Below are 27,277 nucleotides of genomic sequence, written 5' to 3'. Positions count from 1 at the left end.
GCGGGGAGAAAAGAAAAACACGGATGTATGTTTTTTCCAGTCGGAGGTTTGTTATCACACTTCCATGCTGGGTCACACAGAATCTTGCAAAACATGATTCCATGTTGTTGTGATGCGTACACTGTCTGCGCACTCCTCCTGCAGGCACTCCTCCTCTAAACTGACCTAAAGTTCAACGACTTCACCAGCTGTAAACAGGAAAAAAGGAAGAAAAAAAAAAACGCAACGTTGTGCCACACTAACCTCATTTCTCAAGAGCCGGCTATATAAAGGTGCATGTGCAGGACGTTGGAGTTGGATGGTGGAGGAATTGGAAGACTGGACAAGATAGTTTGACTATTCCATGCTCTGCTTTTAAACTGGTAAATATAGATTTCTTGAAGATATATGTAGCTTTAGCCTCATAGTTTTCCATCATGGAACCATGTTCATCATGACTGGTTAGGCCATGTATGATGTTCTCTTTACAACATCCATGTATTTGCTTTTATTATATTTTCACTTTCGGTGTGTCGGACCGTCAGCAGGATAGCACAAGAACGACCGGGCCGATTTTCTCTAAGCTTACCAGTGGGCTGGGCAACAAAAGTACCATTAAATTATGAGGGACATCTGGTAAACATAATGAAAAATACATACATTTTGACACTGAGTTTGGTGGGGATCCGGTTCTGCGATCGCACATTTAAGCTAGAACTACAATTGCCAGAGGGGTGTAGCACGGGCCAAGGAAGAACCCGTTCAATATTGGAGAAGCATTGCTAAAAAAAAACCTGTATGTTTTAAATTGAACTCGGCAGAGCTCTGGCTCTGTGATCGACCTTTTATCAGTCGGATCACAGCCAAACTAATACGCCAATATTTACAAAAATTGCTAGGGGGCAAGTAGTATGGGATAAGGAAGATTCCATTACATTTTGGAGAGAATCTATGTAACATCCTTAAAAAAAACAAACCTGAAAAACAGTCGTAGAAAATCAATAAAATATATCAAATCTGTTTTATTAACGAACGTGGCTTATATTTGTCCCTCTATTACTCTTAAACTAACCAGCCGATTTTCCCAAAACTTGCAGGAGCGGTGTCGAATGAGCCAAAGAAGGACCCATTCAAATTTGGTGCAATTCCAATAAGCGTGTATAAAAAGTGTTGTTGTTTGGGTTTTTTTTTTACATCGGATTTGGCTTGAGTGTTCCAGAGTGCCCTCTTTAATTATCCATACGTTGTGTCCCTGCAGTACCTAACATGATTCTTTAATGACCTAGCAGTTACTTAATATCTTGCACGCCATCTCAACTAGTTCACTTTCACTTCTCTGTTCTCCAGCAGCAGCAGCAACAGCAGCAGTCTCAACAAGGGGGCGGTGGAGTGGCGTCACGTCATATCAGCCGCCACGCTCTGATTGGCTGCTGATTCTCACCCGACACAGCTGTGATTGTCTTCTGCAGGGGGGGAAGCTCTTGTGTCTGGTATGAGAGCCTCTGTGCTGTGGAATGGAAGCGGCTCCTGTTTTTTTTTTCTCTCTCTCTCGCTGTTAATGATGATTTGAACTAACAACGTGACTGCAGTCGTTGTAAAAAGAGCAGGGGGACCACGGAGAGGAGTTCAATCATTCCCTGAGTGGAGGTTTTCTCTTTCGACTAGACGGTGGAGATCAAGGTAAGGACCAGCTGTTGGAGGGGAATGTGATGTTTGAGATCAATCTGAAACGGTCTATATCTCCGCTGTATCGCCATCATAAAGATTTATCACATTTATTGGACTACATTTCTCTGCTCTTTCAGCTTAAAGGTGCCAAATGCCCAGACTAGAAGACCACTGCTGGAGCTGCTCCTGTGCATCGGAAACTAAGCATTCGTCCTCTGGTGCAAACTGGTTGGCATCTAAAGCTGAAGAAATGATGACCATCATCACATCGGTGCTCAGTAATGCTTACGGTTCCCTGCACGACGTCCGGACGGTCAACCTGATCCGCCGGGGTCTCGTCCTCTTCACCGTAGGAGCGTTCTTAGCCCTGGTGCTCAACTTGCTGCAGATACAAAGAAACGTTACCTTGTTTCCAGAGGAGGTGATGACAACTTTGTTTTCATCCGCCTGGTGGATCCCACCGTGCTGCGGTACCGGTGCCGGTAAGTGGACACACCATGATGCATGAAACGGTTTTAAAAACAGTTTTGAGACGAAGGTTTAGCTACTAAGTTTGGGACAAAGGAATGTCGAGAGGGGAGGAGCTGTTAACCTCCAGAGAATAATATAGGGACTCATACATGATTTAAGATTTAGTCTTTGAACCTCAACATTACGTTCGTATAATTTGAATAACATACGAGTAGTGAATGCATAGTTTGACCATTCAAGGGAGGAAAAAAAACACCGCTCTTGTAGCCGCCATGTTAGCCATAACAACACGGTGTTGTTCATCACCTCTCGTCTTTGTTTGTGTTAGTCATTATATAACACTTCCTCTCTCAGGCTTTGCTAGTCTTTATGGTTTTATCTGGCGGTCATTTAAGGGAAAAAAAACTAATTTAGTACAGATGGGAGAGATCCTCAAATCTGATTGGTTGCGACAGCCGGACACGAGGTGAGCTTCGCGCTGATTGGGTTGTGTCATAACGGGTGAGCTGAAGGGGGAGGTACTTTTAGGCCAGGAACCCGGAAGTAAGGGAGAGGGGGTGGGGATAAAACAATCCATCATGTGTTGGAAGGCATAAAATACAAGTAGGACGAGATATGTAGCGTTCTATTTTTACTCCTTCAGTTTTAGTCCGCGTGGTGTTGAGGCATAGTTAAGGAATTGTTTTTTAGTTAGGCAGTTATTATATTAGAGTTACGTTTTAGTGTATTTTTATGCTTTCATTTATGCTCTGTCGTGGCTGCTGTTTAATGTTGCTTGTTTGGTTAATGAAATTTGGAAAATGACCCGTCAGGTTAAAAGATGGAGCCAGTAGCCTTGTGACATTTGTTAAAATAGGCTTTTCATAGTATGTGAATCTTGTCAGGATTTAATTTTTATAATTTAGTGTGCATGCGTTCATTAAATGTAGTTACAGAAGATGCACCAATAATTAATTGCATGCTACTTTTGCAAACGTGTGTAGAGTTTGTTACTGTTATTTCACCTAACCTGAATTCACATTAAGAATAAAGAGAAATCACATTTATATTGCACATTTCAAGAGACCAAAGGAGGCTTTACATAGACAGGGTGGGCAGGATTGAAAGTAGTAGCAATAATGTGCTTCTCGCTTTTTTGCTTATTAAAGATGATTATTGCTCCAGTGGTGAATAAATGAGTCTCTGATTATGGAAGTGCATACTCTGTAAATATGCTGATCCAGCAGTTCCACGGCTGTTTTCTGCTTATCTTGTGTAACTGGGGGGGGTGTCTATTTGTTCCTTCTTCCTCAGCTGTTGTAGGCCTGCTGTATCCCTGCCTGGACAGCCACTTGGGTGAACCACACAAGTTCAAGAGGGAGTGGGCCAGCGTCATGCGGTGCATCGCTGTGTTTGTGGGCATCAACCACGCCAGTGTTGTATCCTTTCAAACCTGCTAAGCATTTGACGGGGAAGCCGGTTCACGGTTTGAGTCAGTTTTACTGTAGCAACAAGTAGGTCATCGCGGGTCAGCTAAATATATGAGGGAGCGCTAAACCCATGTGTGCGTCATACTCCACTGTTTGTCTTAACCACCTAAACCCCAGAAACTGGACTTCGACAACAATGTGCAGCTCTCGCTAACCCTGGCAGCCTTGTCTTTGGGTCTGTGGTGGACGTTTGACCGGTCCAGAAGTGGCTTCGGTTTGGGAATCACTACCGCCTTCCTAGCCACGGCTTTCACACAGCTGCTGGTCTACAACGGAGTCTACCAGTACGTCTGTTTATCCAAGTGTAGCGCTGTGAAAGTAAACCCTGTCTCGCTGTGTATACAAGTTCTACGATGTGAGGCAGATTTTGGGGACTCTTTGTTGACTCTCCTGCCTGCTTCAGGCTGCAAATCCTGAAGAAGAAAAAAAAACAACTGAGGAAAGAAACAGTTAATTTCAACAGCACCTGACTTAACAAGGAGGGGACAAGTGGCAGGAGTTGATTCGATGTTCCTGCTTGTCAAGTTCTGTTTGTTTTTTCCACTCAGATCTTTCCTTTCAATGGTAATTTCATGATAGGTGTGTGTGTGTGTGTGTGTGTGTGTGTGTGTGTGTGTGTGTTAGATTCCAAAACTTAAAAGGGAACTGTTTTTGTTTTAGGATGTGTGTTTTCTTGTGTTTCAGGTACACAGCTCCGGACTTCCTGTACGTACGCTCCTGGCTGCCGTGCATATTCTTCTCAGGTGGTGTTACTGTTGGAAACATAGGACGCCAACTCGCCATGGTAAGTTAACAACCATTTATAATCAGCTGTTAACAGGAAATGAATAGAAATATGTTGGTTTGTTTTTGTACATGACTTTGATATTCAAAGTTGGTTGTTCTTTTTTCTTGTATCTCATTACATTGAAAATGAAGGACTTGTACCTTCTACTTAACTTTTTGTGCCTCGAAGCTGTCAGACACAAATTATTATTCCTAAACAGATAAATCACCCATCAGTATGTTTTTATATTCCAAAGAAGGATTGTTATTTAAAATTAAGACTCAGAGTTTAAAAGATGTGGATATTATAAGATAACGCAATACCGTGTTATCCTCTCAACTATGAATTCAATATAATTTTGAAGTTATTTTTTACTCAAACATCTGAGAGGTCCAAGTTGTGTCCTAATACTTTAACATAGGTAGAGAAGTCAAGTAGTTTGTCCTCCTTTGTTCTTTGATTATGTACCTTTTTTAAGAGTCAAACATCTACAGACGGATGTATGATAGAAGGAAAAGCTTGATAGAAAATGAGTGTACAAACATGGCAAAGCGGCAGAGCAGCGGATCCCTGAGAGGTTGAGCGAGTACTAAGCTGGTGTGGTCGTACGAGGCTCGTGCGCTACAGCCTCCACAGTTGCTACATCTCAACCCAGTTAAACGTCCATGAGAGAACTTAGAACTCATTTTTGGTCTCCGCCATTATCGAAACAAAGAATGAGTGAATATCTTCTGGTTTAAATGCCGTTCGATCCCTCCAGCAGGACTCCAGAGAATCGATACTGATTCGCTCTGAAGCTGTTTGGGCTTCTTATGTTGCCTTACGACGACATTTAGAATTCTGCTTTCCCTTTTAATTATCATTCATCTGTACATTTCAGCTCTGCGCTCAGATTCCCTCCTTTTCAAATAAAGACAAAACCAGAAGCAGAGCAGATTTGCTTCATTTCTCTTCACCACATAGCTACAAAATATCCCATGTAATGAATATTTCTTGGTTATATTTCTTCATGTATTTTTTTGGGGTGATCAAACACGTTTAAGGAGACTCAGGGGTCCTAAGCTAGCTGTAACCAACCTGTTGGGCCATTTTAAGTAGATTTTTGACTTTTGAAGTGAATAATGAACCCCCCCAAATCCCTGTTTCTTACCATCGTAAACCTTGATCCTGTAATAAAGCTGAAAACCTTCACGTCAGGGTCAGGAACATTCACCCTGAGGATGTCTCCAGGAACTCTGCTGCTTGCAACTTAGTTCCTGCTGTGTTTTTAATTTCAAAAAAAGTGATGAAAGCAGCGCTTAAGTAACCATGCAATGATGTCAATTTGTACAAAATTTCGAATGAATGACTTCACATCCGTCAACGAGACGACAAATAACTTAAAAAATGCTCGTTTTCTGAATGGAGTTTGGCTCCACTTTAAGGAGAAGTGGCTTGGCTCTTAAGTTTCATTGTTTATTGCTATCCAGAGTTGATATAATCCCACATGTGTGAAGACTCTAATGGGAACCAAATCCTGAACATTACAAAAAAACCCTCAAGTCCACGTCGTACCTCCAGCGTGTCCCACCCTTTGTGACCTTGAAGGACACCTGTATCGCAGCTTTTTGCCTCCTCAGCCAGCATATCTTTCAAAGATAATAGTCTGCGCTACGACCTTGGTTGCTATGGCAACTTTCATTTTTGAATGAGCCAGTGTGGCCCTGAGTCTTTCCTGAATCATTTTGTTTGCATTCTTATGATTTAAAATAGTGAAAATAAGTTAAACCTGCTGGTCTACTATGCTTTCGAGATCTGTCCAGATTTGAATATCATCTAGTTTGCAGCAGTTCTAAATGTTTGCATCTTTAAAGCATTGAAAATTAGTTTTAGGTCCAACAGTGGGCACAAATTCTACGATGCTCATGTAACCTATTTCACTAAATGTGAATATTTTGGTTTGGGGTCTCAATGGTCAGCAGATATCTTTCCATTTATCCATCTTACTTGTTCTGCTCACCCTAAAGTAGTTTAAAACGATAAATATAATATTTAATACAATTATTCAGACCCTCCAAATCCCAGATTGATTGACAAGTGCTTAGAGGTACAAAAGTATGTTGTCCAACACAAGGAGAACATGGAGAAAAACATTTACTGTTCCGTTTTTTGAAGCTTTGGGTCATCAGAGACATGTCTGTGGCCTGACGCGGTCTCCTGATGGCATCTTGAACTTCAGCTTCCAAACCTGTTTCAGGGCTTGAGTTGAATGTTTTATAATCACACGAAATGTTTGTTCTTGATCCAGAACAACCTCTCCAAGGATGCCAGCAGAGCCAGGCTACATGTTCCTACTCAAATGGTCATGCTTACATTCAGGCACAAACATAAAGTGTTTCATAACAAAAGAGTTCAACCATGTTGAGCTTCCTGTCACTGATCCAAACTCCATTGAGAAAACAAGCGTTTTAACAGTTGTTTGCCGATCCTCTTGTTGAATGATGTGAAAATGCATGAAGTCATACTTTGTACAAATCAACATCATGATGTAGCTAATTTGGCTTAATTTTGATCTGTTACATCACAGTGAAATCTGTACAAGGACGTCAGTCTTGTTTTGATCAAATTAGAAAAGATTGATGGAAACGTACGAATTTGTAAAATCAATTTCAAAGTTTTTATGCTTGCATCAGGCATTCCTTTTCCGGCTTTTCTGAAGGTAAAAAGTACAGTACATCCGCGCATGTGACACGGAAAGCACTTATCCAGCTAAGCTCTGATGCGGCGACTCTCATGACTGACCGCTTGTTTTTGCTGCTGTCTTCTCAAATATTCCCAGACTTTGTCCTTGGCTCAAAGAGCACGCAACACAGTCAATACCAGCTTTCTTGAAAGAAAAAGAATTCCTCAAGACATCCTTGTCATCTGTTACCACTGTGGCAAATGTGAAGCACCAAGATATGGCGGTGTTTAGTTTTCTATGACTAATAGAGACAGTGACCATGGCCTAAAGATCCCAAAACGTGTCCTTAAATATAATCAAGGGGGGCAAACAGGACTCTGTGTGGAAGCTTCTTGCCTCGCCGTGGTTCCAGAAGATGAGCGACAAACGTCACTCTAGATTTATCAGCGTCATCCTTCAAACTGTTTGAAAAGATGAGGAGAAAAATTATGTCCTCAAAGAACAGCTGTCAACAAGCGCAATTGTCAGATGGTTGGGAGTAGTGCAAAGTGCAGCGGACGCCCCCCCCCCCCCCCCCCCCCGCACGCCACCTCCACCCCCGTTCCTTCATAATTATCCCATCAAGAGGGCTTTGATGTCTTCATTAAGCTTCTGCCCAGAAGCTTCACCTCATTCTGTCTGTAAAGTAAGAATCCCGTCACTCCCTCAGTTTGACTCAGTGAAAGCGTGAAAGCAGATTAAGGGCTGTTGTTTTTCACAGTGGCGGCGAGACACCGAGCCAGTCAGGACTCGGCTGACCAGGGTCATTTGCTACTTGTTGTTTTTGTTTGTGATGAGGCCTGGAATGTTGGCACAAGTCGGCGCTTGTGTTGTTGTTGTTGTTCCGCGCTTTCCTCCTTTTGGCCCCAGCGGTTCGTTCATGAAACGGATCAGGAGGAACACGAGATTCTTTTGTGTTTATTTCCTTCAGTGGCATTTCATTTTTGGTTGTTAGCCAGTTACCAGTGAAACGATCCGCTTTGGCAGCTTTGATCACGCCATGTTCTCTCCAGTTCTTTCACTCATTAGATCCGATTTTAAAAGTAGATTTTTGTTGTTGTTGTTGTTGTTTTCCCCAGCCAAATGTGTTATAATGCAACAATCTAGTGCACCATCTATGATGAATATATTCAACTTGTGAGTCCTTTTTCTTGTCCAACAAGCAGTCTGTACTTCCCTCTGTACAAAATGTTCTCTTTCCTTTTTGGGGAAAAAACAAAACCCAAAACAAAATAAGTTGTACAGAAATTGTTTAAACTGAATGTGACACTTGCATAGGATGAAAATGGGATTCAAGTTTACCTCCTCAACCAACAGCTAAGTGAGACAAAGTTCAGACTAAAATGCGTGTCCGTCTGTGTGGCGTGAAGTGACTCACCTGCAGCCGTTTCCCTGCAGTCAAATGAACGCGGTGTTTTCCCAAAGCATCACGTGTTCATGTTCTGGTGTTAATCTGGCGGTTTATTGCTTGTGTGGTTAATTTATTCTTAGTCCTGTGTCGAACGTCTGGTTGACATCATCCTCAGTCACCCTGTTTATCATTTAGTTAAGTTTTAGTCGATCCAGGCAGCATTTTAGTCCACTGTTGGTCAAAAAGAGAAATAATTAAAAAAAAAACTTTAAGTCAATAAAAACATTTATTCTGGAGTCCTAAATATCTTTGTGGGGTCTTCATGTGTCTCTCCACAGTTTTTTTTTCGCAGCTGATTTCAAAATTTTTTTTAAACCTTCGGCTAAAATTCAAAATCTCTAGGAGGTTTTTTTGTCATTTTGATTATGGTAAGGGTTGGTGTAGTTTTAGGCAACGGCTCTACAACGGTTGTCGTGAGTTGCTGATCACAGGAGATGGGGAAAAAAGTAGAGGGAAGTGTTTGACATACGCCATACGGCTATCGTATAACATTTTCCTGCTTTTTTTTTTTTTTTAGGGGTTTACAATAAAAAAAATGTGTTCTATTCAGCGTTGTGTCCAAAGGCAGACAAAAGATGTCTGTCGACTCAGCTGTTGGTGACTAAAGCTAAGAATCCAATGAGTAAACTGACTTAAACAAATACGCACTTGTAGCCAATGAACCAAGATTTAAAAACTAAGTGAACAAAGGGCGGCTTAAAAACCCTGAGAAGACGCTTAAAAACTCAACGCAAAGAAATCAAGGGTCAGTTTTCATGCACTAAAGAGAAGATTCACATCGTTCGGCTTGCTTAGCCTGAGATATGATGATGCAGACAAACAAGGGCATGACTAAGACAAAGATGGCTGCCAATGTTAAGCACCAGCTGTTGTGTCACAGGATGACTGACGTGTTCTTCTCTGCCCCCACACTTCAGGGTTGCGTAGAGAAACCGCACAATGACTGAACTTGCAGAAACCAGGTGGAGAACCAACATGAGCAAGGAGGAAAAAGAAAAGACTCATCTCTTGTTCTCTCAACAAAGTGCTGGACAGAAACCCCTACACCCCCCAACCCCCACCCCACACCCATCTAATGTGCCATGTCTTCTGCACCTCATTGTGGCCAAACCCTTCCCACCTCTGTAATCCATTTATGGCTTCCAAGGACAGTATTTGCCTTTTTTGTCAAGTTTTTTTTTTCTCTTTTTAACAGGTTTTATTTTTACATTCAAAGGTCTGGTTGCTCATCTTCCAGCAGTTTATGGTGTGTGTGTGTGTGTGTGCGTGCGTGCGTGCGTGCGTGTGCGTGTGTGCACATTTGTGTAAATGATCTGAGCGGGTGCTATGTCTGTTATTTTTTAATTAGCCTGAATATAATATGATCTTAAAAGGGAAATGTTATATGGACTAAGCGAAACAAATGTCGTCACTCTCACATAGACATGTATCCAGAGGCCTCGGGGAGGGGGGATGTACTGAATGTCCCGAACAAACCAAATTAAGTATTTATTTAGTAAAGTTTAGAGTGGCCCAAAACCAAATGTACCATAGATGTGATTATGAACGATTAACGTATCCCAACACATTCTATAGGAATGAAGAAATACGTGCAGGGATGCCCTTTACTACCAGTTTATTCTGACATTCACGTGTATATATGAGGACTTGAGAGATGTACTGCAAATGGTGATATATTTGGAGAGAATGGTAACTAGGAGAGCGTATACCTCTACCAAGATGACCTCTACCAAACTCAATGCAAGAAAAACACAAATTCTAAATGGTGTCTAACAGATCTGCCCCAAAATTTAGTTGGACTTTCCTCGGTCCATAACACACCCCTCTAGTTCATTTGATGAAAATGGGCTTGATGGTTTTTGTAATCCTGCTGACATACAAATCCGAGGTGATCAGCATCACGTTATGTTCCAGGACTGCATCCGATTTCTGAGAAAAATGTACTGAAGCCCGTTTTGTCAGTTTCTAGGTAGTTTCAGAGAAACAAACCTCAGCCGAAGGATTGTTCCAGAGCAGAAAATGGCGCATTAGAACAAGAAATGCTGCCGATTTGGGTCGTGTTTTGAAAGAATGTAAAAGGAGAATAGTAGAATTTTGCTGTGATGCCAGTTTAAAACACTTTTCAATGCATATTTTACCTTTTTGTGTGTGTGTGTTTTTAAGTCTTGTAGAATGGACCTGCCATTTCCCATCAAGACAAAGATTTACTTTATTCCCTCTTTGAATTTAAACTAGCGATACTAGTTGGATACAGGCTGGTACTAAAGTATTACCGCAGCCTTGAAGATTTGCAATCTGTGATTGCCTGTGTATCATAGAATGTAGTGCTTTTGTCACTATAACAGTTGAGTTTGATCATTTGTATAAAACTATTGACACTATTGCTCATATGTATGATGGCTTGCCTATGTAATCGGACAGGTATTATTTTAACAGACCTACAGTATGGTAGTTATTGTTAGGGGGTCTAGAGGATTAAGTGCAATCAAAAGTATACATGAGCCGATTATTCTTATTTATTCTTATTTCTGTCAATGGCTTAAAAAAAATAGAATTTGTACGTAAATGCAGTGTGGATACCTAAAGGAACAACTTATTGGTAAATGTGCAACTCCCCTGAGCGGAACAAGAAAATGGATTGCTAATGACTAGCTATTTAGCTTAGCGCAATGAATGGTAGCGGATGGGAAGTGTTAGCATACCTCAGTCAAATGCCACCAGAGGGATAAAGTTCAGGATCTTGGTTTGTCTGGGAGTAATTAATCCTCTTTTGCAAAGTCGGCCATGATTAGTAGCAACAGTCATTTGTTGGCCAAAGTTTTGAGGTGATGCGTCAAATCACTGCGCACAGTTAAGTAGTTTCAGCTGTGTATCTGATCAGAAAATGACGGTGTCTTGTAATTTAACATTTTTTTATTTTATAACAAATGGTATTCTAGTTAGATCAATGCAAGCGAAGACCGTTTTGGAGGAAAGTGTTTGCAGAGTCATGCTAACACTTCCCATCCACTGCCATTCATTTTGGTAAGCTAACTAGCAGTTAGCAGTGAGTGTCTACTACACACACAGGATAGAAGGAATCCATCTACTTGTCCGGCTGCAAGGAGGCCGACAAATACACTCATTTCCCAAAAAGTTGCTGTGTTCCTTTTAAAATAAAGAAGCAATAACATCTGTTTTTTGACTCTTACATGCCTTTAGAGTCAACACCATGACTCTTAACAGAGAGAACATTAAACATACCTATTGTGTCAAACTTGTTAAATAAAAACAAACTATCAGATTTAGTAGCATTCTCAAAGGAAACCTCATTTATTTTTTTAAATGTTTTTTTTGTGGCAGTTTTGAATCTGCTCACATTCAGGTGTACTTAACTGAAGAGGAAGCTTTATTATGTTTGAGGTGGTGACGCACCTTTTTGTTCCATTGTTGTGTTTTCTTGTGTGTCTGATATTTCAGCTGTGTATCTCCTTTACTTTCTTTTTTTTGCTACCTTGGTTTTAAGTGACAAATAAAAACCACCTGATAAGGACATCTCTGCATGGTTTTATGTGATTTATTACAGGATGGGATCTTTAAACCCAGAACTGAGACATGCTAGCTTTATTTTGGGTTTAATCCAGAGACACCGGCCTAATTACATGTCTCAGCAGCTTCAGGAAAACAAAGGCGTTTGATTTGGGTGTCACATGCAGCAGCAGCGGCGGCTCAATCGGACCGGAGCTTTCTGGGGTCCTGATGATTGTTGTATCTGCTGTCAGGACGGACCGAGCTGAATAGACCAGGGCCCTCTTTTGTCTGGGCTCTCTGTCAGTCTCCAGAGCCATCATAATGTCTTTGCCTGTATCCACCCGAAAAACAACCCCACCCCTGTGTGTCAGGAACTGCCCCCCCCCCTTCCACTGCCCCCCTCCTATGTCTTCCACGCCTTTCTGGAGGGCAGACTTCTATTTATACCTTGCGGGGGACTGACAGTTAACCTTTTGCACTGGGGGAAATTTCTGGGAGTGGGGCCAATGTCTGTGGGCTATTCTGAATCAGCCCCCCCCCCCCCCCCCCCTCTGGAAAGCTCTCTATCCATCCATCTATCTATCCATCCGGCCAGCCAGCGCCACACGCCACTTCTTCTTCTCTCCTTCCTCTTTTCTCAGGCAGGATAATTGGCCAGGTTTCAACCTCCTTTCATTTCCAGACACAGCAAAACTGAAAGACTCCATTAGAGCCCCCCACCCCCCACCCCCCCACCCCTTCCTCCATATCTGGGTCTACCTCATCTATTGATCCATACGTTCAACTGTTCCAGCTGCACCACCTCAAGCCTGTGACTCTGATTCTGGCATTTCCGTTGGTAAACATGAAGGTGTTCTGCACTCAGTGAGACTTTCATTGAGCTGCTTTTCATGAAATAAATTGGGAAATGGTGTGCGTGCGTGCGTGCGTGCCTGTCTGGTGGGAATCGTCTGTGTGGCTTGTTTATTCAAGTCATTGTTCAAATCTAATGTCAATATTAGCATTACAGTAGCAATCGAGACTACATAGTGAGATATGGCTAATATTTACAGAAAACACACACACACACAAAAACCAGACCATAGATGTATGGAAGCCCAGTTTTGCTGGTTAAAAAAATCCATATAAATATATTTTCAAAAAAATTAGTACTGATAATATATTTTTCTAATAATTAAGACTTTAAACTCATAACCTCATAAACCTTATTTTTCAACTCCAGCAATTATGACCTCATGACCTCATTATTTGGACCTGTTCTCATTTAGTTTTTTCTGATCACATGATTCTCTCCAACTCATCATTTTGACTTTTTAATCTAAAGATTACACTTTTATCTCATAGTCTGAGGTTATTATTAAAAAACTATGACTTTATCCCACGATATTGATTTTTCTCTCTCAAAATTCAACCCGTTCATCTCCTGATTTTGACTTTTGATCTCGTAATTATGACTTCTTTATGATTTTTTTTTTTTTTTTACCATTATCTGATTTTAATTGTCCCCTCAAAACTTGACTTCATTATTTTATAGTTATGAATAATCTCATCTCATAATTTGGACATTTAATAAACAGATTCTCATAATTGATTTACAAAGGGAATATTTATTACTGAGGAGTATAATGTGAAGACAATATAATTATTCTTCTTATACAGGATGTTCACACAGTTCCATATATGAATACAAACAGAATATATATTGCCGCGGGGAATTAAAGAAGCTATTTCTAAGAATCAAAACCAAGTCCAGCTGTCTTGCGCTGACGTAGCTCTACTTTTGTTCAGTTACTTTTTCAACACTGGCTCACTGGAGCTTCATCTCAGGAGTCACTCATTCTTGATTCCCCTCAGTAGTGAGGCAGTAATGCACGACTCCTGCAGACTGTGGCTGTGCGTCGGGTCCGGGCCCCTCTGCTCATCCTGTCAGTGTCCTGGTTGGATCCAGCTGCTCCCCCCCTCCGTCTTCCCCTCTCATCCCAGATCTCTGCTGTAAACTTCCTGACTCAGAGGAGCTTCTGCTGCCTCCTCACTCTGCCTGTCGCGCACACTCAAAGTCTCTCAGGTGCTGTTAGGCAGACATCTTGACAAGTGTTTGCTTTGATTCGACCGGTTCTAAACGGATGCTGGTGGGCTGGAGTGAGTGGAAGCTGAACAACTTGTTTTTGATGTGGGAAAGTTCGACACACCAGAGAGTGGAGGTGTGAGAGGAGGTACAGGAGGAGTGAATGATGCAGCAGAGTGAAGGCTTACCTCACCCATTTACCACCAGATGACAGTATTTATCCTCTCAGCTTGTCTGGCCGTTCTTATCATGGCATCTATGGACCCCTAGAGGTGAAAAGAGGAATAGCCTGCTTTCTCTTCATCCAGCTACTTTTAAAAACTCAGATTAAAACACAAAAAAAACATCAATCTAAGATAACAAAAACATACAAAAAAATGCTTAATGTACATAAGAAGTGGAAAACTCCATATGAATGATTAAAAAAACCCCGCTTCTTTTTTTTTTTAAATGAAAAATCAAATCCATCTTTTAATAAACAGATATTATTCTTGGAATATTTATGCCAGTGAGCATCAGAGTCACATGCATGATAGAAAAGGTCAATGAAATGGATTTGATGCAGCGAACAAAAAAAAAAAAAATCATTGCACTCTCCTCTATTTTTCTGCCAAAAGGTCTTGAGTAGCATTAATGTCCTGCTCTCTGCATGTGAAATATAATGAAAGATTTGGTGTGTGCGAGCGCGCGTGCATGTGTGTGTGTGTCGTTTAGGTCCACTGAGCCTTCATTACTCCAGAGCTGGGTCCACTCCTGTCGTCTGGCCAGGAATAATGAATTATAGTAGATGCCATTATGGGGTGGGGGTGGGGGTGAGGGGAGGTTAGTGGACTCCATTTTACTTCAAATTACCTCTCAGATCCTATTCAACTTCAGTCTACTATGCACTGCTCTGAGAGGCTGAACTGATCTGTTCACACCCTTTCTGGCTTTTTTTTTTTTAAAGTATTATTTTTTAGGGTGAGGGGTGATCATCCCACGCTCCAAGCTATCAAACACCAAACTGATAATCAAAAGAATAAAATCTACATACAAACACACAGGATCATCTTTAACGGTGTAAACAACGGTTCAGTGCAGGGATTTATCAGTTCAGTCAGCAATGTTCAGGTTTTTTGTGCTTGTGTGTATACGCACGTGCGTGTGTGTGCGTGCGTGCGTGTGTGTGTGTGAGACACTTTGTTTTCCTCCGCAGGACAATAAACACAATGACAGTATAAAACCTCAGGTGATGTGAATATTATTCATGCCATCCAAACAAATCCTTCTCAGTGTAAATTAAACACCAAAGCCTGGATCAGACGGTGTAAATCTAAGCAAGGTAATAATAACTGAATAAAAGCTAATAATGGAATAAATCAAGATTCATAATCTATCCTGGAGAGTTGGAGACGATAGAAAAATGGGCGTAGGTTGCATGCGTGCAGTTAAATATTCAAATAAGTTGTTAGTTTTGGGCTTTTTCTTTCTATTTGCAGAAGGATCAAACATTTTTCAGCGACACGTTTCCATGACTTTCAGAAAAAAACAAATGACATGATCCCACACGCTCCTGACCGTCTGTTTACATATGACCAACATAACACACAAAACCAGCGTGTATAATCACCCATCACACCCAAAGCAGCAGGAGGAGAACTTGATGGTGACTGATCTCACTTTCAAAACTTGTCCTCATTTTTTTCTGCCTTTATTTTCTTTATTCAAAAACTTTTCCACGCCTTCAAATTGCTTTTCTTCTTTTTTTGGTTCTTTCTTTTGGAATGCCAGGACATTTTAAGGTCCCCCCCCCCCCAAAAAAAAAAAACACCACTAAAAAACAACATATGAACGCTGAATATGAATTTAAACTCTAAAAATAAATAAATAAGAAATCCCAGACTTTAAGATGATTTATGACCACATTTAATCCTTTCAAAAAATAATCCCTGACACCTGTTGAGTGTGTTTGTGTGTGTGTGTGTGTGAGAGAGAGAGAGAGAGAGAGAGAGAGAGAGAGAGAGAGAGAGCAGTTGCAGGATCAGTTTTATGGACTCACATATATCACCTCTTAACGTCAAATATCTCAGATTTACATAATCCACGTCATACTTACGGCCTTATTTACGATGCTCTGTATTTACTTTGATTTAATTAGCCAGGAGAGATTAAGGGAGCTTCATTTGTGGAGGAGCAACAGGCACCTGCAACTCTGACGCTCCTCCTCCTCCCCCCCTGATAAAGTGACAAATTCACAACATATCCGCTGCTGGGGGGTAAAAACAACTCAGGTGCACAGAGGTGAAAGGGAGTACGAGGCACATGGTGAGTTCAGGGGAGGCCCGGCACTATTTTAGAGAGTAAAACGACTCAGGACAGCGATGCCACACAGGGAGAGGGGTCATGTACCCCCACCCCACCCCCCTCCCCACCCCACTATAATTAAAGTTGCAAGCTGGACTCGAAGACATTACAGGAATTGTTTGTCTAATTTAGAATGTAGAATCTGAGGAAAGGGAGCTGCAGCGCTGGTGACGCCTTCTAACTCCTCAGTAGAACCAATAATATATTCTGGTTCAACCGAAATATAATTGAGGAAAATAAAACTGTAATTCAGCAGGAGAAACTTCCCTTTCCGTGCTGAGGATTCTTCAAAAAAGATTTAACTTAACTTACTGCGTGAATGTTGTGGAAAATATAGATTTTTCCTGCAACCACCTGCTCCCCTTGAAGCAAGTGCTCTCTCGCTCTCTCTCTCTCCCACTTGTTCCCCCCTCCTCGTAAATGAGTTCAGGGGCTCGGGACAGGTGCACCAGGCATGTGCACGATCCAAACCCCGCAAACCATCCCGCAATGGCCCGCACATGAAGAAGTCCACCGAGCTGAGCTGGTTCTTGAGTATCAGGTAGACCGCGGGTACACTCATCCTTCTGTCAGGCACGTTTTCATTCATGAAGACCCCCATCTCTCTCTCTCTCTCGTTGTTGTTGTTGTTCTGGAGGTCTGGGGCACTAAACCCGTTAACCGGACCCCCAAATAGCCGCCACGTGCACAGCAGGTCATTCTTCGCTGCTATCACAAGTAAGACGTCCTGAGAAGCCCTTAGAACAGCTGGAGAACCTGCATATGGAACCCAGGAGGCTCTGAACCAACCTAGAACAATCCCAGCATGTCCTCAAACACAGAACCTTCTAGTTATGCCACTTCATTCTTTTGATATGTAATGTTATTTTCATCATGTCAATTTATATATATATATATATATATATATATATATATATATATATATATATACACACACACACACATATGTGTGTTTCCATTATTCCATTATTGATGGAATTGTCCTCGTCTTGTTTTGCACGTGTGTTAAGTTGAATATCACCGCTTCGTTTAGTCCCTGGCTCTATTATTTCTCTCAGTTTGTAGTCTAAACTGGTTCGCTGATTAGTTTTTAACCCGGAAATCTGCTATTTGTGAACGTTTACGTCACAGCGCTCTCGCCTTCCGTGTAAGAAACCTGTTACCCTTTAAACCAACTTCTATAATTGTGGGAGGAAACGTCACATCAAACTCTCCAAAACTTTCGCTACAGTGGAGATCAAAACAAAGGCGCTGCTGCTTCCTAAAGCTGCACTGTAACGTAGGAGTTGCACCTTAAAAACCTGCAGACGTCACAGGAACTCTGCGTGTTTTAGCTCTATTTTCTCTCTCTCCTCACATTAGTGACGCGCTCAACTGCATTCAATTAGCCGTCATCCAATTGAGCCGAGGCCTTAATTGCGCACAGGGTGGTGCAGTTGTTTTTGCGCTAAGCTGTTTGAGGTTTCTATGGAGAAAACCGAGCTGCTCCTTAAGAACAATCCCAATTCAAATGAGACTTATCTACGCCAGACCGATCAGACGGATTAAGAGTTATTAAAACCTATAAAAGGAGGCTGAGACGGAATACTCAGCAGTCCTTCAACAACAACAACAAAAACCCCAAAAGTCCACTGAGGGGTTTGTCTGTAAACACATGACGGAAAATTGACGTCATCTGCGTGTAGTGATGAATAAATAGTTGAAATCAGCTCTGTAGACCAGCACACGCGTGTTTCTCTTAAAACACACGGACTTTTGTTTCATATGGGGTCATCTCTCACGTGCTGTAGGGTTACAACTTATCTTCACACTTGACTTGAGGCCAGAGGCCAAAAACAATGCCACTCCCCCCCCCCCCCCCCCCTGCATCAAATCCAGTCTCAAATCATAATTTTTTGATTTTTCTTTTATTTCCAAATTGATTTTTGCAGTGTATATTGAATGTTTCTCGTTTAAATGACAGGCCCTTAACTGACCCTGGGTGAAAACCTGGAGCCAGCCAGCTTCCAGCCAGCTTCCAGCCTCACAAAGGCTCCACAACAAAAAAAATCATACAGGGTCATCAAATAGCAGAGACGTGCTTTCAGATTTTGAAAGGCACAGGAAGCTGGAGGATTTTGCTACGACCCTTGCATGGTGACAGAGCTGATATCTTAGAGACCCCATTCATCTGGAGGGAGGGAGGGAGAGAGGGGAGGGGAGGGGTGTGTATACTGCATGGGTGAGGGTGGGAGTTGTGGGGGTGGTAGCGGTGGTAGTAGGGGTAGTGTGTGTGTGTGTGTGTGTGTGTGGGGGGGGGGGGGGGCCTAAGGGTGCATCTGCAGAGGTCCCAGCGCCTTCTGATCTGTGAGCTGGCACACATCACGGCGTCCATTCACAAATCCTCCTTCTGCATGCGCGTCACCTTTTGTAGTACTCCATAGTGTTGAGCTCTGCTGACGTGTAAGACAATCCTACCAAGGAAAATACAGAGGAGAAAAATAGGTTATAGGAACTCAAGGACAGGGCACATGCGCACAATACATCTACTATAGCAGAAGGTGTGTGTGTGTGTGTGTGTGTGTGTCTGTGGGCAGGATTTGTGTGTGTGTGTGCAAGAATATGAAATGATTTCTGTGTTGATGTGCATAAACAAAATCAGACCTGTTTTTCATTTAAAAAAACCACATATTAACCCTTTACTCACGGTTTTTTGTTTGCTTTTTTTGGATTTTTTTTTTTTTTTTTTTTGGAACCAAAACAAGAGAAGAAAGGTGAAGCATCCACTATTTAGCAGGAGCTGACAGACATGACACGTGGACTGATCAATATTTCCTGCTTCTGTGAGCAAGAACTGAATAAATTCATGGCAAAATAGCCCGCGTGCATGCTGGGGCTTTCACCCCGAGACACTGAAAGACATTTTGTCAAATTGTTGTAAATCAAGATTGCACTTCAAACTTTTGAATATTCGGGATTTTTTTTTTTTTTTTTTAATGTGGAACGAGTCGAGTTCACGCCTGGATGTCAGAGATTCGCACGTAAAGATGAGAAGGAGCGGCGGAAGTCGGAATCTTTCTGGACGAACCTGCTCGGAAATGGTCAGAAACTGTTGTCTCCTGACTGCAGTTCCACTCATGCACGAGTTAAAACTACAAAAAAAAAAAAAAACTAAACAAAAATATGTTTCAAGCAAGTGTGACCTGCTTTAAAGCACAATTCAAAACAATATTAGGATTTTTTTTCATATATATTTGGTTAATTTTTGATGGTCCAAACAGGGGAAATAGAAACAGCGCCTTTGGGACAGAAGATTCTTAGAGAAAACGCTTTTTTATTTTTTAAGGAATAAGTTCCTTTTAAAGAATTAATTCTTTTTTTTTAATGGAAAATCTGGTCAAGAAAGGTGATATTAAAGAGGCAAAATGTGAGGGGAAAAAAAAAACTGTACCATTGATTGCATCGCGAGTTTATGGTGTCAAATGTCACTGAAAATATCCACAAACAAAAAAAGATATTAACTGAAAGATTCACAATCGTCCAAACCACCAGGACGACCAGCTGAGGAGAGAATATCCATCTACAAACAGAAACACTGGAATTATTAGCAGGACGCTCCAAGTAAAGAAAAATGAATCCAAGCGGGATTAAAAGCGTCACTGGAAAAGAAAATACATGAAAATCCATCAGTTTGAAGTCTTAAACTGGAGATTTCCTGCTTAGAAATGAGCAGCAGGCTGAGATGCGTAAAATCACGATTTGAGTTAGAAAAGCTGTAAAACAAGTCAGTTTCTTCACACCCAAAAAAAGAAGCTCTGGGACAGACTGATTTGAAATGTATATGTATTTTTTTCCTTTTCCTTTTTGGTTCTTTTTTTTTCTTGGAAGTGTTCTCTTATGATTATTCAGAGGCTGAACCGGTGTCATTTCCTCCAGACGTGCCCTGTTTTTGCAGCGAGGTTAGAGGCCAAGCCCAGGCGGTAGCGGCCTGTCTGTGCCTCCATTGTCTGCTGCTTATTTAGCGCTCAACATTAATCTGAGGCCCTCCACCCCCCAACCAGCACCACCACCACCACCACCCTCCTCCTCACAAGCGAGAAAACAATCGCAGCATGAGGAGAGTGGCCTGTCTAATTACATGTTTCACTCCCCCCAAAAAACAACACAACTTTCTCACCCAACGTGAGCAACTTTAAACATGTGAATGTACTTTTTAATTTATGATTATTAGTTTTAAAGTCAGTTTAAAAGGTGTGTATTCAACACACACACACACACACACACACACACACACACACACACACACACACACACACACACAGGATTCACTTAATTGATTTCCAGAAGGCTTGCAAACAAGTGTTTAAAAGTCAAAGATGGTTGTCGGACTGTAGTTTGACTCAAATAAATCAAAACGGTAGTTTCTGAATGACAGGGAGCTGCTCCACAAACACACTTTAACAGCTCTGGAAGCACAACTGTAGAAGTAAGAGGCAGGGGAAAAAAAGAGGGGAAATTAAATAACACATCCCAGTAAAGTATCAAAGCTCCACAGAACGCAATTTGCACTAATAATTTGTAGGGAAAAAAAATTGCAGGAGTCTAAATTGCGCAAAGCTCCTCACTCACTCTCGCTCCTGTGATCCCTCCTCGATGCGCGCTTCTACCCGGGAAACTCGCATCCACACTGCCGTGGAGGACGAGCCGAGCCCTCCCCGCTGCCCCGGGACGACAGACGCAAACTTCCAGTGCTGGTCAGCAAAGTTACTCGAAGTTTTGTCTTTGGCGCGACTCGGTATCCCGAGCACCGGCGCACAAAACAGTTTGTTTGCATCACTGATTTTCTTTTTAAAGGGATACGGACCCAGTTCTTCCTCGACCGCAGCGTCACCACAGGCCAACGTGAGATTACACACGCGCGCGCGCACACACACACACACACATACACATCTGTGCGTGTTTGAGAACAGACAAGACAAACTCACCGATTTTCATATTTTAGGTTTTTTTGTGGTTGTTGCTAATTATTATAAAGGTGGCACGTGAGAGGATGCTCCTGCTGCAACAACAACAAACAAAACGGAAATAAACCAAAGCCTTTTGCTAAGAGTGATCGATTTTGTTGTTGTTTATTTTTTCTCTTTTCGGTAGAAATTCCACGAGTTAAAATGAAAATCTGCCCATTTAAACGCGTGGAAACGCCGCGTTTTCCCCTCTTCCTTCAGTTAACCTTCACCAGCACGAGCAGACCTTGAATCCGTTGACCTCACGAGCGTTCCGATGACCTCTACCACAGATATCCGGGAGATATCGCCCACAAACCACCATGCTTTCAGGAGTAGCACTGCGCTAGTTACTCCGCGCACTGACTCCGAGACTTTAATCTAGAAAATAGACCCCAATTAGCTAATTGAATTCCGTTTTTTAAGGAATTTCTCTTTTCTTTTTTTTTTTTTTTTGCAGCCACACGCGAGGGCTGAAACTGCTCTAATTTTGAGAGTTAAACGTGTTACTTCTGTCAGCTCTTATAGTGCAGTAAAATGTAAGGACAAAATTTTTTTTTAAACCGGGAATCCCTGCATGCCTTGAAAGCGCAGGAACCCCGGGGGTCCCCGCTGAGACAAGCGATGCTTTAATTTTGTTTTAATCATCTCAAACACTGTGTGCGCGCGTGTGTGTATGTGTATGTACGTGTGTGTGTTTCCAAATTGAAAAAAATAGGCCTAAGTGTCAGGTTCATAAACACAAATAAATTATATCTTGAAGCATGCGGTGGGTTTAAATGAGGTTTCTTCTTTCTCCGTGAGTCCGGGACTCTTTCCCTTTACTGGGGCGAGGATGGGCGTTCGCGGATCGCTCTTGGAGTCAGTGTCACGTGGCCTAGTTCCTCCCATCCGATTGGTCCAAGGCACGTGTCTGGGAGGACGGTGGGAAAACGTCACTCAAGGGGCTCGTATTGAAAATAAGAACAAAACTCCAGAGTGAGAGTATTAGAGCATCAGTTTAGGAGCCTCTTTATTTACCCTTAGTTTAGTTTAGTTGTAGGCATCGCTGCGCGCACGCAAACCGGATAAATTGGACGGGTGCGCAAATGGCTCGTGTTTTCGCGGTCGCAAGGCGAGATTGAGGGAATATTATGTCAGAAAAGTATGTTTTTCTCAGAGGACACTACCGCAAGGGTTTGCATGGTGTCCAAGGCACTTACTAGTATTTGAGGGGGGGGTTATTTTTTTATTTTTATTCCTGCAATTTTTTTTTATTTGGTTACATTTTTTTTATTTATTTCCCCGAACTTCTTTACGAATTTTCCTGCCGCGGAGAGAGCGATAAAGGGGTTAAAAGAGCGTTCAGCGGGGGGAAAGTGAATCAGTATGGAAGAAAATGATCGCGGTAACAGAGACGCGGTGGAGCGGCAGGAGTCGGCGGATGAATCCAACAGAGCCATCCTTCCTCTCCTACAAGCGCCGGGGAACCTGCAGATCCCTCACCGGGTCACCAATTTCTTCATCGATAACATCCTGCGGCCGGATTTTGGACGGAGAAAAGACGCGGGGGCCATCCACGATGAGAGCAGCCTGGCGGCGCAGGAGAGGCACAACAGCCCCGCTGCGCCTCAGACCGAGCCGGTGGAGAGCACGGTGCCGACGGAGGGGACCTCCACTCCACATACGGTTACAGGCGCCAAGAAGCCAGCCATAGCCGCAGAGGAGCCCCTGAAATCCCACGGGGAGAGCGGAGACCAGTGCCTAAGCTCAGACTCAGACAGTTCCCAAGCCAGCTCGAACCCAGCCCCGTCCCAGCAGCCCATGCTGTGGCCCGCCTGGGTTTACTGCACCAGATACTCGGACAGGCCTTCTTCAGGTTGGTGGCAGCGTGTATTTGACTAGATAGTATTCCCGGTAACCTGAAATACCCCGTAACACTGACCCGGATGCTTTGACCGACTTCTCCCGAGTGGAGCAGAGCAGAGCCGAGCCGCGCACAACCCGGGGAAAGGCCGGAATCCGCTGAGATGTTTTTAGAGATACTTCGTATATGCAATAAAATACACAATGTTACCACATTTACCAAAAATATACATTTGAAAACGTAAGCGAGACTCGTGCTAGCAACAAAAAAATCACATTTAATCCTAAATATCTGTCCCATTAAAGCGCAAATGAAAGATAACGCACATTTTCCTTATTAGACACATAAATGTCCTTTTTCGTTGCACATTTCCTTGTTATGAATACAAACGGATATATATATGTAAAACGCCATTATGTTGATATGGCCGCATGGTTGTTTTTTTTTTTTTGCACTAAATCTGCACGCAAAGTAATATTTGGCGCAGTTGTCATTGCAGTTTTGCTCTATTTTTTCCTGTCTCCTTCAAGAGCGAAGCAGTCGAGGTGGATTCATTATGCATCCATTCAGCTCACGTAGCTCTCCCTTCATTCCTGCTGTTAAATACCAAACTCGGAAGTTACAACTTATCAGTTATCAGCGACGCTTTTATAACTGTGCGTGAACGTGGAGGGGGAAAAAAAAACAACAAAAACATTAAAAAAAAGAGGAAAAAGTGGAGTACAAGTTGTTCTCATGCATTATGGAGCTGACGCTGTATAGAGTGGAGTACTACGAGTTGTAGTTCCACAGGATTTATGTGGGCTGGAAATACAAGACGCACCAAAGCTGATTCATCATTTTTGACTTATTTAAAAAAAAAAAAAAAAAAAAACTGTTCCGGCCCTGCGTGATTTTGTTTCATGAGTGTTTTTTTTTTTTTTTTGGGGGGGGGGGGGGGGGTTAGAGGAAATGTGTCAGGCCTGCTGAGTGTTTTCAACCTGAAATTCAGTTCACGTTTAGTCACCGTGGTGCTCCTGAAGATGCTGGAGAGGAAAAGAAAATGAGGAAGAAAAAGTAGCAGCGTAGAAAAGTATCACCCTCACCTGCACAGCACTGGCTGTCAGAGGGGTGTGTGTGTGTGTGTGTGTGTGTGTGTGAGTGAGTGAGAGAGCGAGCGAGCTTCAGAGGGGAGGGAGGGAGGGGAGGTTGGCTTCTTTTCTTCTTCGTGCCTTCCTTCCTCTTTTTTTCTACTTATTTCTCCATCCAGGAAGCTTCGTTTTGCTGTTCATCTTCATCTAAGATACTAACGTCTTGTTTGCGGCTGTAAAAATAAAAGTAACCAACAAAAAAACAGTTTAGAAATCGTTCATGTTCCTAAATTCTAGATTTTGAAGCGAAATAGTTGCCACTTCAAAAAGCGAATATTCACGCGGTTTAAGTTGTGTGAGAAAAAGTTTGTTTGACCCACATTCATGGTCATGTTATGAATCACGTATGCATCCATTGCCCCCCCCTGCAGGGCCCAGATCCCGCAAACCAAAGAAGAAAACGACCAGCAAAGAGGACAAGCGACCACGGACGGCCTTCACAGCAGAGCAGCTGCAAAGACTGAAATCAGAGTTTCAGACCAACCGGTACCTGACCGAGCAGAGGCGGCAGAACCTGGCCCAGGAGCTGGGCTTGAACGAGTCCCAGATTAAGATCTGGTTTCAGAACAAGAGGGCCAAAATCAAGAAAGCCAGCGGCACTAAAAACTCTCTGGCCTTGCACCTGATGGCACAGGGACTTTACAATCACGCCACCGTCACGAAAGACGAGAAATCAGACAGCGATTGATTCCCAGAGAAGCATCTTCCTCCTCCTGACGAGAGAAAAAAAACAAAAACAAAAAAACAACAACAAACCGACCTATAGTGATCCTATGATTACGACTGTCACAGATATATCACAGTAAAAATACAGGAATATTTAATAATAATTAAAAAAAAACGCCAGAAATACTTCTATCACTACTCAACATGGGTCCTATCACCAGAAATACTACTACAAATTCATATTAAAAAGAAGGTCACTGGGCTAATTGAGTCCCATCAGGAATATTTAATGATATCATAGGTCTCTATAGGAATATTCTAGTGATTTTCGTTCTATGAGGTTTAATCAAGCCTACAATGCAATAATCCCATCGAATAAAGGGCCAGTGTATAGAGTATACCAGCATAAATTGTTTTAAAAAATATTACAGATATTTCTGCAATATCACGTCTAGAAAAGATGTTGTATAAAGTTTTCATTGTTTGTTGTTCTTGCCCCCCCTCCCTCCTCCCCTCCAAACCCCCACCACCCACCAGGAGGTACAAATGCTTACATTTTCTATACTGCTACTATCCATGATTGTCGTCATTTGAAAAATCTTGCCAGTAAACCAACTTAAGTCCAAAGAATATTTTTCTGCTGCATCAAGGCTACTGTGAATTTTAAATAAATGCTAACAGGAGTTTTTATTTCCATGCTTGTTTTTTTTTGTTTTGTTTTGTTTTGTTTTGTTTTGGATGTAAAAATGGACAATTTTTTTCTTTTCTCTCTCTCTCTCTCTCTCTCTTTTGAGTGGCAGATATAATTGGCCCAATATTGAATTTTGATACTTTTTTTTTAAAAAGGTGATTGAAGGAGGTAGCGATTCTTTTCTAACATCTAAAAAACAAAACAATACAAAGCTATAGGCCCTGCTCCAATGTATGTGCTCGTCTTATAGCCTCTCAAATTGCTATTTCTGCGTGTTCCCTTCATTCTACCAATGCATCAGTGCAGCTCTTATAGTTTTTAAATAGCAATATCAATCTTTTTTTTGTAACTAAATGATTTGGAGGCTGTAAAGCTGCCTATATAAAAGTCACAGAAACAACTCTGTAGCATAAAGACAATGAGAACAATTCTGAGTATAAATGCAGGTTATTGGATGTTTTCTTGTTCAAAATCGTCCTCTATATACATCTTTTTATTACATATCCATTTATCATTAAAGAAGGCAAAACCGTCAGTGACTGTATTACAAATGTTGGAAATCTCTTATAGTTGTTGAAAGGACTTCATATGTGTATTTATATAGATTATATTGAGAAAAAAAAAAAGAAATCTATCCAATGACCAGTGTTGCTTTAGAGTAGATATCTGAGGTGTTTACACTGCTTGTTTATCTTGCAATAACTTTTTTTTGTTTTTCTTTTTGGTTTACGTGAATGAAAAATAGTCTATGGGGCCTTTGCATGAAAGCTGCAATTTGTTGTACTTGGGCAAACTGTGTTTAGAAACTTTGGTCTTTATCAGCGGAAAAAGTATGACCGAGCTAAGTTTTAGACTGTATCCATACCAAATTGTGGACTTTTTTGCCTTTCAAAGTGTTTTTGTTGTGTATCTGCAAAAAGTGTGTGTGAATTAAAAAAAAAAAAAAAAAAAATCCACCAAACAAGAAAAACACACTTTGCCTTAAAAGTTCAAGTGGTGAACTTTTTATGAAACAGAACTGTGCCGAATAATCAGAGAAGCAGTATTACTTCAAATGCAGACTATTCAAGTTTAATGCCTTTATGATGAACACTGCTGGTACGACATTATGAATTTACTCATCAGCGTATATCTATCTATATATGAACATGTTTAAATAAAATTACAGCACAGAGTTGTAGAATACAATGCTATTTTTTATTTTATGTTGGGAAGTATTCTTTGGTATAAATGTACATAATTTGTATCATGTATTAATTGTGTAATTAACTGCCTCCTGAAAATTGCAAAAGAAGAGTAAATAAACCTTGAAGATTATACAAAAAAAAAGCCCCTGATTTTTTTATATGTATATATAAATAAAGGGAAAAAAAATGTTCCAATATGACCACATTCACATAAATGCTGAGCTTTACAATTTAGAATACAAAAGTAGCTCAAATTCTAAAAGAAGAGAGAAATGCATACAATACATTTTTCTTATATAAATGTTGCCAGATGTTGAAATCACAAACATTGAATAGCATGTTAATCCTTCCCCTGATAGGAAGACACCCACTCGTCCAGGGTGGCTCCAGGA

The 27,277-nt window shown here is 41.6% G+C and overlaps 2 protein-coding genes and 1 long non-coding RNA gene across 5 annotated transcripts in view; 2 read left to right on the top strand and 1 right to left on the bottom strand.

Annotated features, from left to right (window-relative positions):
* The first annotated feature begins 265 nt into the window (after nucleotides 1–265).
* On the top strand, nucleotides 266–11,991 carry insig1 (insulin induced gene 1). Its single transcript, XM_086191809.1, has 7 exons — nucleotides 266–362; nucleotides 1,327–1,659; nucleotides 1,785–2,129; nucleotides 3,412–3,536; nucleotides 3,705–3,871; nucleotides 4,272–4,371; nucleotides 9,383–11,991. Exons 3-7 carry the CDS (start codon nucleotides 1,799–1,801, stop codon nucleotides 9,410–9,412), a joined length of 753 nt encoding a protein of 250 aa, XP_086047935.1. The 5' UTR covers nucleotides 266–362; nucleotides 1,327–1,659; nucleotides 1,785–1,798; the 3' UTR covers nucleotides 9,413–11,991.
* Nucleotides 11,992–15,830: 3,839 nt separating this feature from the next.
* LOC147241531 (uncharacterized) overlaps nucleotides 15,831–27,277 on the bottom strand; it is a 32,406-nt gene continuing 20,959 nt past the window's right edge. For all 3 annotated transcript variants that reach the window (XR_015110814.1, XR_015110815.1, XR_015110816.1), the window contains one exon: nucleotides 15,831–18,836. This is a non-coding gene — a long non-coding RNA (uncharacterized LOC147241531). The remainder of the gene's footprint in view (nucleotides 18,837–27,277) is intronic.
* On the top strand, nucleotides 22,366–27,188 carry en2a (engrailed homeobox 2a). The gene is made up of 2 exons (XM_086190782.1): nucleotides 22,366–23,223; nucleotides 24,713–27,188. Exons 1-2 carry the CDS (start codon nucleotides 22,734–22,736, stop codon nucleotides 25,027–25,029), a joined length of 807 nt encoding a protein of 268 aa, XP_086046908.1. The 5' UTR covers nucleotides 22,366–22,733; the 3' UTR covers nucleotides 25,030–27,188.

This window comes from Aulostomus chinensis, chromosome 21, assembly GCF_037954235.1.
Source record: "Aulostomus chinensis isolate RoL2024-O1b breed Wild chromosome 21, RoL_Achi_v1.0, whole genome shotgun sequence".
Lineage (NCBI taxonomy): Eukaryota > Metazoa > Chordata > Actinopteri > Syngnathiformes > Aulostomidae > Aulostomus > Aulostomus chinensis.
Note: the sequence above shows the minus strand (reverse complement) of the source record. Positions and strands in the feature narration are given on the sequence as shown.

Bases quoted from the DNA above. Each gene is read 5' to 3' on its own strand.
- insig1 (XM_086191809.1), top strand. From the start codon at position 1,799: ATGCCCAGACTAGAAGACCACTGCTGGAGCTGCTCCTGTGCATCGGAA. The intron at 3,872-4,271 runs GTACGTCTGTTT...CTTGTGTTTCAG, and splicing joins GTCTACAACGGAGTCTACCA to GTACACAGCTCCGGACTTCC. The intron at 4,372-9,382 runs GTAAGTTAACAA...CCCACACTTCAG, and splicing joins TAGGACGCCAACTCGCCATG to GGTTGCGTAGAGAAACCGCA.
- en2a (XM_086190782.1), top strand. From the start codon at position 22,734: ATGGAAGAAAATGATCGCGGTAACAGAGACGCGGTGGAGCGGCAGGAG. The intron at 23,224-24,712 runs GTTGGTGGCAGC...CCCCCCCTGCAG, and splicing joins CTCGGACAGGCCTTCTTCAG to GGCCCAGATCCCGCAAACCA.